Raw genomic sequence first — 12332 nt, 5'->3', positions numbered from 1 at the left:
CCCCCGGCAGTCCTACTGGTCTTATGAAACCCCTTGCCTCCCCTTTCACACTCGAATGGATGCTGGCCCATGCTAAGCTGACCAGATTCTCCCTCCCAGGGATATGGGTTGTAGCCAACAAATCTATTCAGCCTGAGCCCTGCATAGTAGGAATACGATTGATCATCTGGAGCTGAAGGTGGTAGAAGTCTTCATAGAAAAAGGTGGCAAATATACTCTAGGTTTCCACAAACCACCCTTTTGTCCTTATAATAAGGAATACAGTTGTGCAACCTCAAGTTGCTTTTTATTATTTGCAATCAAAGGAACCCAGGGATCATAAAATTATAAATGCTAAGTCACTTCTTACCATTCCAAGATAAACTGGTCTGGGAACTAAGCTAAGAAGTTGTATGAAGTTCCCTGACCTCAAAGCTCAGATCCCTGCTGTTTATACTACTACTGTGTTACTGGCACAGCCAGACACTATGCAATCACCTCATTAGTGAGGGAATTTCATGGCGAGGGACATTCAGTAAATGGGCAGATAGAAGAAAATATCTCCTTGCAACAAATGGAGTGGGGACAACAGGATATCCATAAGCAGAAGAATGAAGTTGGACCCCATCCTCATACCATACACAAAATTAACTCAAAATAGACCATAAGCCTCAATGTAAGACCTAAAACCACAAAACTTTTAGAAGCAAACACAGGAGTAAATATCCATAAATTTGGATTAGGCAACAGTTTCTTAGACATGACACCAAAAATATTAATACAAGTGACAAAAGAAAAAAAACAGATAAATTAGACTTTATCAAAATTAAAACTTTTAGACTGCAAACAATACCATCAAGAAAGTGAAAAGACAACTCACAGAATGGGAGGAAATACTTGCAAATCACATATCTGACAAGGGAGTTGTATCCAGAGTATATAAAGAACTTATAACTCAAAAATAAAAAGATGAATAATCCAATTAAAAGTTGGCCAAGGATGTGAGGAGATATTTCTCCAAGAAAGATATACAATTAGCCAGTAAGTGCTGGAATCTTTATGATGCAGGGAGAAAAAAGAAAGAAGAACCAGCCAATAAGCACATGAAAAGATGCTCAACATCATTCTGTCATGAAGGAAATGCAAATCAAAACCACAATGAAATAGCAGTTCATATTTACCAGGATGGCTATAACTGTAGAAAAACTAGCACCCTTAAACATTGCTAGTAGAAATGTAAAATGGTGCAGCCAAACTGTAAAACAGTTTGACAGCACCTCAAAATGTTAAAGGTACTGTTTTCTTCCTAGAAAAATCTGGACCAATACAATGAAAAGAGGCAGCGATAAAAGGAAGGCAAGAGGAAGGGAATGAAATCAAACCAAACCAAACCAAACCAAAACACCAAAGCCTAGGACTCGCCTGCCCTTGTGGGTCAGGTTAAGTCCTGTAGCTTATAAAGCCTTCTAAAGCAGTGGTTCTCAACCTTCCTAATGCTGTGACCCTTTAATACAATTCCTCATGTTGTGGTGACCCCCAACCATAAAATTATTTTCGTTGCTACTTCTTAACTGTAATTTTGCTACTGTTATGAATTGTAATGTAAATATCTGATATGCAGGATGTATTCAGGTGACCCCTGTGAAAGGGTCGTTCGACCCCCCAAAGGAGTCGTGACCCATAGGTTGAGAACTGCTGTTCTAAAGTCTATGGGGAAAAAAATAAGTCTATGGGAGACTTTAATCCCATCATAGAGATGAGAAGGCAAGACTTACAATCTTAAGTACCTTCTATGAGTGTGAGTGAAAATGTAAATACATTTACATATACACATACATGCAAATCACATCTGACCTTGTTCTCATGTAGCTGTACTACTTACTTTTGGACCGTTGGATGCAGCTTCACAGTTGCTACAGAAGCTGGCCCGCTTACAGTGGTAGACGGCTCATGGTTTTCTGCAGTTTGATGTTCAGATCTGAATTTCCTACGAATGGGCTTCGATGGGGGCTGAGAATATGGTGTGTCCTATAGATTAGAAACAAAAGGCCAAAAAGGTAAAAACATAAATGCTCCCCCCACCTACCAGGCCAGAGCCCCACATTACTCTAGCCCCACCCCCAAGATCAGGCGGGTGTTCTATTCGCTGATTCATGACAGCACAAACTGGACCCACACAGCCATGAAATTGCAACAGCCTTCCTCTCTTTTTTTAAAATGATTGCAGCCTATTACCTCTTTTTGTCATCTAGAAGGACATAGGAATCAGATTCCAGTGGCCTTCCATTTCTTCTTTCTTTAAAAAAAAAAGTATTTCAAGCAGTCTGTTATTTCTTCTTGTCATTTAAACTCACATTGACCCTGTGTGCATCTCATGCCACAGGGTCTTTTCTAACTGAGGACAAAATAGGCCCCTTCCTCCATTTGGGGCTTTGGGGAACAGAAGTTTTAAAGTTTATAAAGGTCTTAGTCATACGCTCATCATTCTCCTAGCTCCAATTCCTTCACGAAGTCAAGTAAAAGAACCACAGTGTATTTTGGAAGGTGATAATTGGACTGCTTTTTTGGAGGACCCTGCCTCATTTGTGCTCCTGAGCTCAAGGCCTGCTCTCTTTGATGGGAGAAAGGCCTAGGAGAGACTGGGGAACGACAAGGAGGGGTAAGGAGAGGAATGGAGAGCAGGATGAGTGAGTGGTGCTTACTGAGCAAATGAAAGGTGACTCAACAGCATGGCCAGGCAGAGGTTGCAATGCCAGGATGCAAGGGACCATGGTACCAAGACCAAGAAGGAGAGATTATCCCATCCCCAGAGGCGCTCATAGAGGCTCAGCAGGTTTGTGGGATTTTGCTAAAGGCAACCTGTCCCTCCCCATGGCACTTTTTGATCTTGTCAAAAGCAAAGTCACCATGTTTAGCTAAGAGGTTGATGAGGAGAGTACAAACTGTCAGTGACATCAAGGCTCTAGTCCAGGAATGTTCAGGTCCCTATCTTCACAAACAATCCACATTCCAGGAAATCTGGATCATTAACATTCATTTCAGGACATAGAGACTTTAAAACAATAGATCTGATACTAAAGGCAAGAAGCCCAGGAGTGGGACTCACAATGCCATCATCACAGCATCCTCATGCTGGCCTTACCTTCTTAGCTGGACTACCTTCTGCAGCCTGAGAAGGGGCTCTGTTCAGCTGTGGGAGTATGTCAGCCTCGGACACTTGTTCAGACTGTAGTAAGAGATCAGAGAGAGAAAAGAAATGCAAAAACACAACCACCTAAATATATAATGAAGAGTATTTAGGAAGATAGTCACTAAGGAAAAAAACAATTTAGACCTAGTTTCAGTCAAGAATGGTTAGTGCTGGGAAAAACCTTTCATAGACTCTACTATTCTCCCTCCCCCTTCCAGTATTGTCCAACCTTAGGAAAAGGAATCATGGTAGTTTCTTCTGTAATTGGACATACATATTACCAAAAAGCTTACATTTCATAATATCAAACTCAAAATATCAGGGCTCATCGGAAAAAATAGGGTTAGAAAAGAAATTGTGATTTGTAACTCAAGCACTAACAACATAAGACGCCAGCCACATACACCAGAACTGGCGAGTTTGAATCCAGCCTGGGCCTGCCAAACAACAATGACAACCAGAACCAAAAAATAGCCAAGCGTTGTGACAGGCGCCTGTAGTCCCAGCTTCCTGGGAGGCTGAGGCAAGAAAATCGCTTAAACGCAGGAGATGGAGGTTGCTGGGAGCTGTGATGCCAGAGCACTCTACCCAGGGCAACAGCTTGAGGCTCTATCTCAAAAAAAGAAAAGAAAAACACAGAAAACTTTTCAAAAGTTTAAATTTCTAATAAAGAAACCTCTAGGACCCGTGTGAAGAAGAAGCAAGAACAATGCTGGGACTGACCACAGCCTACACACCACTGTATCCCAGTGGCCAGCACCTATGTTCTGCACTATAGCTACCAGGCCCAAGAGAAAGGCTGGAGGGAATACTAAAGGAGATAAAGCCAAGGTGAAGGACAAACGCAGAGAGGATCTGCAAGGTTGTCTGCTAAACCTGCTCCTCCAAAGCCAGAGCCTAAGCCTAAAAAGGCCCCTGCAAAGAAAGTGAACAAGGTACCCAAAGGAAAAGGGGAAAGCTGATGTTGGCAAGAAAGGAAATTGCCCTGTGGAAAACGGAGACGCCAAAACAGACGAGACACAGAAGGTGCTAGAGATGCCAAGGAAAGTGTGTACATTTTTGGTAACTATGTACTTCTCTGGTAACCATACAGTTTGAAATGCTTTTTTTTTTTTAATCAAGTTTTATAAAAATGTAGGCTTTTGCTTTGCTTTGCTTTTAAGCTATGTTGTTAGCACACAGAACACTCCATGCTGTTTTGGGGGAAGGAGCATATGCCACTAATAGAATGTTTCCAAAGCTGCATTGATATGGAGAAAACACTTTGCCCTTCTAGTTTTGAGAGACATCTTTTTGGCTTCCAGGAGCATGGATTCCCTGGTACTGACACACATAGCCACCCTGGCACAAGTGCCTGTGGAATGGAAAAACTAGCATTCATTTTTATGTCATCTTCTCCCACTCCGCCTTCAGCATAAACTTAACCCCTTAACCCCAGATGACTATTAGGACCTAACCCCCCAAATTGGTTACCAGTATGTCAAGCAATCTGGACTTTCTAATGATGCCACTAAGATGGTATCTCTCGAAAGAACAGTGCTTCCATTTCTAGACTGTGGATCTTTAGATAAATTCTGCCATTTTCATTTCATTTCCTAAAAGTCAGGGTCAGTTTGTGAAAAGTTCCTAAATAACACACAAAATGTGAAATGTCAACCCTCACTCTAAACTTCCCCTGTTCAGACACCAATGAAGACTTCACTGGGTTTTATAGTGGCCTTCTGATTTGGGTAATGTATTGTAGAAGGGAGTTTGAAAGTGGTTACATGCTGCTAACTATTGTCTGTCCATGTCCTGCCTGAAATAGCATGACTGTTTATGAAAAGCATCATTAATAAAGCTGGATACAGCTTTGAAAAAAAAAAAAGGAAACACAGTAAATGTGGTGGAAGAGTGTGGTGGAAGGAGAAATCAGAGGGTTGGAGTGGCCAAGTGGTACACAATCAATCACCAAATGCACAGATTGGCAAGGAATACCCCCAAAGTACTTCAAGACAGAGCAGGCACCAAACAGCCAAGTGAAGAACACAGGGTGAATGGACGTCTTGTGCGCCCCCCTTTTTCCTTGAGGCTTGCTACCTTAGCTGTGTTCGAGTACTTTCCTTTCAGCCACTATTAGCCAGTGATGCAAAACATTCACATGCTGAAAACAAAACCCACCTATGAACCAACGGGACTTCCACATCATGCTGACCTCAGTCACCTACTGACCCACACATAATCCACATTACAGAAACATACAACACAGCACAACAAACCGCCTTAGTGTGCCCACTTTGTCCCTAATCTGGCCTTCTCTAACCTCCTGCAGAATGTGACATCTTCCTCTGACTCTACTGAAATGGCTGGTTCCCAAAGGTGCGAATGTTCTTCCATTTAGCTGATTCCAGCTGCCTTTTATAGCCTTTTCCTTGTCAACTTTCTGCCCAGCATGGAGCCTTTGACTACCTCTTAAACCCCATTCTTTGGCATCTGAAAGCTGCAATCTGCTACTTATAATCATTCTGTCTCTCTCTTTCCTGTTTTGATTCCTCTTATCCCTAAAATGTAGGATTTTTCAAGGTTCTGGCTTCAGTTCCCCTGCCCATTTTGCCCTCCCCATTCATTCTCTCCCAGGTAATTCCATCTGCTCCTATGTTTTATCCCTACCTAATTCTCACCTCATCTAAAGCCATTATGCAGGCATTCAACATGCCTGATTTCTAGTTGCAGCTATTTCACAGCTTTCTCCCTTCCATTAAGGACAGTTGTAGTATTGTTGTTGTTACTAAAAGATAGATGATGCACTCAACACATAATATGTCATACACTGCTGGAGGGGCTTTGCATATTTGACTGGAATTCATCATCACAGCTGTAGGAAGTAGTTACTATCCCCATCTTACTGGTAAAGAAAACAAAGATCAAGCAGTTAAGGAACTTCCCCAGGGTCACACAAATAGCAGGGTCTGAATCCAGGCCTGAATATCCAAAGCTGGGCTTATAACCCTTTACAATACAGCCTCAGGACTCTTAGGCCTAGGTGTCATTCATTCAAGGCATATTTACTGAATGGCTGCTACAGGCAGACCCTGTGCTAGTGCTGGTATTTAAGGATGAACAAGACACAGACCCTGCTTACGAGAAGCTAGAGGTTTAGCAGGAGCAGCAGGGAAATGAATAGACAAATGAACTTCAGTGGACTGTGCTGGCGAAAGTTTGGGGAGTACAGAAGCACCCAGCCTCGTGGGTCAGCAAACTCTCAAAAGCAGAAGATGTCTCAGTGATGAGTGGGATGTACCCAGTTAGAGAGGATGGTGTGAAAGGAGACTTAGAAAGTAAGCGCTGCCTGGATGCGGTGGCTCATGCCTATAATCCTACCACTCTGAGAGGCTGAGATGGGAAGATCACTCCAGCCAGGAGTTTAAGATCAGCCTGGGCAATGTAGTGAGATCCCATCTCCACAAAAAATAGAAAAATTAGCTGTGCATGATGGCAGGCACCTATAGTCCCAGCTACTCAGGAGGCTTAGACAGGAGGATCACTTGAGCCCAGGAGTTTGAGTTTGCTGTGAGTTGTGATGACAGCACTATCCTCTAGCCAGGCAACAGAGACCCTGTCTCAAACCAAAATAAAAAAGTAGGCTCACAAAGGGCATCCCATGCTCTGATACCCAGAATTTCAGCCTGGGCTACCAGAAGAGTACTGAGGCCAATCTCCAAGACAGGAAACAAGAGAAGCAGGGTGGGAAGGGTCACTTCAAGGCAGACTGAGTTTGAAGTGCCTGAGAAACAAACATCCAAGCAAAGCTTCCTAGGAGCAATTCATTGTCGGGAGTCTGGGGACTACAAGCCCTCACCTCACTTTCCTTGGAGGTTCATACAAATGGGGTCTGAGCCAAAGCCAAAGACATCTGAGCCAAATCTCAGCTTTCTTAGCAGTTGAGTGAGGGCCCGATACCTACCCAAATGCAAGACTTCCCAAGAACCATGCTGAAAGGCACAACTTGGACCTGAGGCCCCTCCTTGCCTTCCACTGACAAATCTACTGCTTGGTAGGCATATGCTCTGCCCATAGGTCTCCTCCTTCAGGACCACAGGTGCATGGTGACACGTCCTACCAGGCAGGTGGAGAGAGCAGGAGGGTCAGATTCGGGTACTCTGCCTTTCCAGTGGCTGGCTATCTTCTAATGGGCAGACAAAGAAGCATTTGCTCAACGACTCCCTTCCCCTGGGAGATGAGCAAAGTCTTCTTATGGGAATATAGAGGGCAATGATAAAAAAAAAAAAATTTTTTGAGACACAGTCTCACTATGTCGCCCTGGGTAGAGTGCCGTGGTGTCACAGCTCACAGCAACCTCAAACTCTTGGGCTCAAACGATTCTCTTGCCTCAGCCTCCCAGGTAGATGGGACTACAGGTGCCCACCACAACGCCCAGCTATTTTTTAGAGATGGAGTCTTGTTCTTGGTCAGGCTGGTCTTGAACCTGTAAGCTCAGGCAATCCACCCACCTCAGCCTCCCAGAGTGCTGGGATTACAGGTATGAGCCACCGCACCTGGCAGAGGGTAATGGTAAATTGACCCTCTTGTGACATAAATGAGGAGTCTAGACACAGCACAAGTATTATTACCCTCCTTTTCTATTAAACATCTCCAAAACCCATGCAACAATGGTGTGGGAATTGGGAAGGATAAAGAAGCAGTTGAGATGTGTCTGACTTGTAACAGACAACTGCATGGTGCTACGTCAGGCTGAATGTGACCATCAACCTCTCTCTCTCTCTCTCTCTCTCTCTCTCTCTCTCTCTCTCTTCAAGGCAAGCATGGAACTAAATTTATGGGGAAGAGAAAAACAGGCTTACAGAGTAAGAAAGTTTATAGAGCAGGATACATGCGGTTCACTATAGATAGCGAATGGACCTCTATTGCCAGGGCAAGTAAACAAAAAAGCCCATCAACCTCTTTAGACAGAAACCCAAGGTCTCCCAGACCCTCCTACTGCTCCATGACCGATTCTAAACAGGCCCATCTACTGAGCATGCAGAGGAGCAAATCAGGAGGGATGTGGGACATAGGAATCAGGAATTTCCCAGAATAAGGCAGAGCCTTGACAGAGCCAGAAATTATCCCAGGAAAAGAGACAGGCAAGGAAACCTAGCTTTGTGATAAGAAATGCTAAAGATAAGATTTAGACATGCAAAAGCCCCTCTTCACAATAAGCTATGTCACGTTCCTTCATGAAAACAGCATGAGCCTTACATTAGATTTAGCAGCTAGAAAGCAGACCAAAACAAGGAGGCTTCCTCGCTATTTCTTTAGACTTTCTAAGTTACTGATTTCGTAAAAAATTGATAACCCATGGAAACAGGGGTCCTCTGTGGCTTGCTTCATCCTCTGTGTTTTCAAGAAGTCTGCCGCCATGACAATATGGCCTTGTCCAAAAGTTATGATTATCTGAACTGAAATCCAATGTCTGACTCTCGTGAAAAAAACAAATATTTGGATTACACTTAATATCGCAAATGCCAGTCCTGTGCTCAAATCCCCAAGTGTACCAACACATACCCAGCCAGGATGCGGCAAACCAAGAAAATGTGCTTTTAGCAAAGAGCTCACTGAAACTTGAACTAAAACCCCTTTTAAAAATAGTATCATGTATTTTAGTATTAATACGCTCCTAGCCACAAATGACAAGTACATTTTTATTTGAATTCTGCAATGAAAACCCTATAAAGGTCACATAGACTTAGAAGGCACTGCCACTCAGCTAATGGAGAATTGTCCTGGGTTTCTGCCCTTCCTCGTGGGATGGAACGATATGGTCCCTGCTGAGATGGCTTCCCAGAAATGAACACAGGCCTAGAGAGGCTAAGCATTTTTGTGTTTTCATTTATCCATTTACACAGATTTTTAATTTATACCTCTGATGTGTCAGGGACCACAACAGATGCTTGGGACATGAGTTGGAGGAAGGCAGCTATAGTAGGTGCTGTGGTGTCCCCACCCAGATCACCTAGACCTGGCTGGTACATCCATCCCCCAGCTGCTCTGGAGTATTGCCTACTAAAGACTTACAGCTGCCCTCTTCCCTAGAGAACTATCCTCAACTAATGGAAGCCCACCTTCCAATGCCACCCCGGCAGCACCCAACATTTGACTTAGAGAAGGATATAAAAGGCCAGTCTCAAAAAGGGCTAACTCTGTGACGGATATCCCAGAATTTATAGACCAGAATCCTGCCCCTGGGTCAGGTCAAGGCCAGACTTTATCTAAGACTACATCATTGTTTGGCTCTTTCCTCTTCCCCACCTTTCTTCCCCCTCCTTCTAGGTTTATTCCTAAAGAGTACTCTCTCAACAAATCACCTTCCAAGAAACCTCACCTCTGGTTCTGCTTCTAGGGAAACTTACCTGAGACACTATGCAAGATGCTCACAGAAGAGGGGACTTAAAACACTCTAGTACACTCCTCCTTAGTATCTCTGTCTGCCTCTTTCTCTCTCTTTCTCTCATGTCACTTGTTCTGGGGAAAACCAGCTACCATGCTGTGAAGATACCAAAGCATCCTAACAAGGGGTCCCTGTCACAAGGGAGTGAGGCTCCTGCCAACAGCTGTGTAAGTGAGCCATCTTAGAAGTGATCATCCAGCTTCAGTCAAGCCTTCAGATGACAAGAGCTGGATGACATTACGACAGACACCTCATGGGAGAACATGAGGCACAGCCACTCCCAAATTCCTGACCCACGGAGACTGTTAGTTAACTGCTAGTTGTTTTAAGCTTCATTTTTAGATATTTTCTTTTTGTTATATCTCTGGATCTGAAAGTTTTTTTTTCTGTTTGTTTGGTTTTTTTTTTTGTTTGTTTGTTTGTTTTTTTAGAGACAGAGTCTCACTTTGTCGCCCTCCATACAGTGCTGTGGCATCACAGCTCACAGCAACCTCTTAACTCCTGGGCTTAAGCAATTCTCTTGCCTCAACCTCCAGAGTAGCTGGGACTACAGGCGCCCACCACAATGCCTGGCTATTTTTTGTTGCAGTTTGGCTGGGGCCGGGTTCGAACCTGCCACCCTCAGTATATGGGGCCAGTACCCTACTCACTGAGCCACAGGCACCACCCAAAAGTTCCTTTTTTAAAATAGCACTCCAGTAATTCTAGAACTTGGGACCTAGTAGGGTAGAAGAAAGGAGAGGAGGGAGAAGAATGGGAGACCTGAGGCTGCAGAAGGGAAGCAGAGGGCCTACATTTGGTCTTACAGATCTAGATTTTCTGGACTGTCTGCTGGCCACTTGGCACCATCCCCCACTTCTATGCTTTCCCCTGTGCTGCAGCAGTAGAAACTTGAGGATGTCTAATCTTTTTTGAAAGTACCTAATTCCTCGAATTCAAACTCTTCCAGTATTAAATACCAAGAGTAGCTTCTGATGTCCAGACTGATAGACATCCGTGTGGAGGATTGGAAGCTTATCCTATGGGCCATAGAGGCCACAGAAGGATTTTAAGTAGGGGAGTGATTTGACCAGATTAGTATTTTGGGATGGTTATTCTGGATCCAGTGAGTAAAAAGGACTAGAAGCAACTCACACTGGGGGAAAGGAACTGAATTAGAATGCTGAAGAAGAGACCAAAGAAAGAGATGGTCATTTAAGCTAGGTCAGTAGGAATGGGGACAGGCAGACTTGAGAGCTATTTAGACTGGAAACTGAATACATACTTGGTGATTTGGGGAATGTGGTAAGTGAAAGGACAGAACAAAGACACACGGAACTCAGGTTTTCATCTTGGATAATGGGTAACTGGATGAAAGAGAGTTTAAAGCAAGTGGAAAGAATTATGGCAATATAGAATAAAAATAAGGAGATTCATACAAAGCAGTGTTAGAATGACCCATTTATGTCAGCTGTATCTCTCAAATAGGGGCACTAGGAAACGTAAGTTCCATGAATTGTCTAGAGCAGAGATCAGCAAACTTTGTCTGTGATGGGCCAGAGTGGCCAGACTGTCTCTGTGGCAGCCCTGCAACGCCACTATTGTGCTGAAGCAGCCAGAGACTATACAGTCAAAGGCCATGTCTGTGTTCCAATTAATCTTATTTACAAAAACAAGTAGTGGGATAGATTTGGCCTATGGGCCATAGTTTGCCAGCCGCCAGCCTAGGGGGAGAAGGAATCTATAGACAAGCTTAGCAAATACTCCCTCTTGGAGACCCACTGAGCACTTTACCACTGTGATTCTGCTTAACCTATCAGTTCCCAAACTGATGGGCTTCAACTCCTTATTCTCATGTAACTCCTATTACCACCTAACAGAAATAACATTCTATGAAGCACATTTTGGGGAACACGACTATAGACTAGATTTTAGAGGAACAAAGGGAAGAACATTCCTTTAACTTGCATGTCAAATGACACGTTCTATACCTGGGAATGGTCCTCCAATCCTTGGGAGGAGCATTCTCCATAGTGACTGGCAGGTCCAACTCCAGCAGCCCCAGCTGCGCTCTCCTCCCCTCTCGCATTGGCCAAGGGCATGTAGGCAGGATAAGGATGAAGTTGCTGTCTGGCAAGAAAGGGCTCCCTTCCTTCCTTCCTCTCTTACTCCCTCTTTTCTTGCAGCAGCATCAACTGCTGCCAACTACCTCACTGAATGAATTTATTTACTAGGCTCCTTTAAAACCTTCTGGACAAAAACACCATAAAAATCATCCATTATAATATTTTAGGCAGATGAACACAACACTGATACATTATAGATTTTTTTTCAGAAGCTAACAACATGTCTCAGATTGCTGTTCCACTGAGACAGGCTCGCTTTACCAAGTTCCCACTGCTTCCATCTGAGTTCAGGTGTTCATCGTATCTCCCACCTGGACCACTGCAAAGACTTCAGCAGGGCTTTTTTCAGCCTTCAGTTTCTTCCTAGTCCAACCCACCCTTCACACCCCTGAGAAATCAATCATAACACTTTTTTAAAGTCCTTCAGTGGCTCCTGTGGCCTATGACATACAGCCAGCTAAAGGTCTCCCATTATCTGGCTCCAACTGACCTCTACATCCTAACTGGGTTAGTTTGCCCATATGGAACCTGCTCCAGGCATATACATATTCCCTGGATCTTTAAGCACACTGGAAGTTTCTTCCCAACTCCATTCTGTTTATTCTAGATCCTCTAGCCCAGTGGTTCCCAA

At 43.9% G+C, this 12332-nt stretch overlaps 1 protein-coding gene across 5 annotated transcripts in view; it reads right to left on the bottom strand.

Moving 5' to 3' along the window:
* The window catches only part of REPS2 (RALBP1 associated Eps domain containing 2), a 313577-nt gene that overhangs the window by 23034 nt on the left and 278211 nt on the right, over positions 1-12332 (bottom strand). For all 5 annotated transcript variants that reach the window (XM_053580740.1, XM_053580743.1, XM_053580742.1 and 2 more), the window contains 2 exons: positions 3122-3205; positions 1862-2007 (listed from right to left, as the gene is read on the bottom strand). In XM_053580740.1, coding sequence (XP_053436715.1) covers positions 1862-2007; positions 3122-3205 — 230 coding nt within the window. The remainder of the gene's footprint in view (positions 1-1861; positions 2008-3121; positions 3206-12332) is intronic.

This window comes from Nycticebus coucang, chromosome X (genome assembly GCF_027406575.1).
Source record: "Nycticebus coucang isolate mNycCou1 chromosome X, mNycCou1.pri, whole genome shotgun sequence".
NCBI lineage: Eukaryota > Metazoa > Chordata > Mammalia > Primates > Lorisidae > Nycticebus > Nycticebus coucang.
This window is presented reverse-complemented; position numbering and strand designations above follow the sequence as displayed.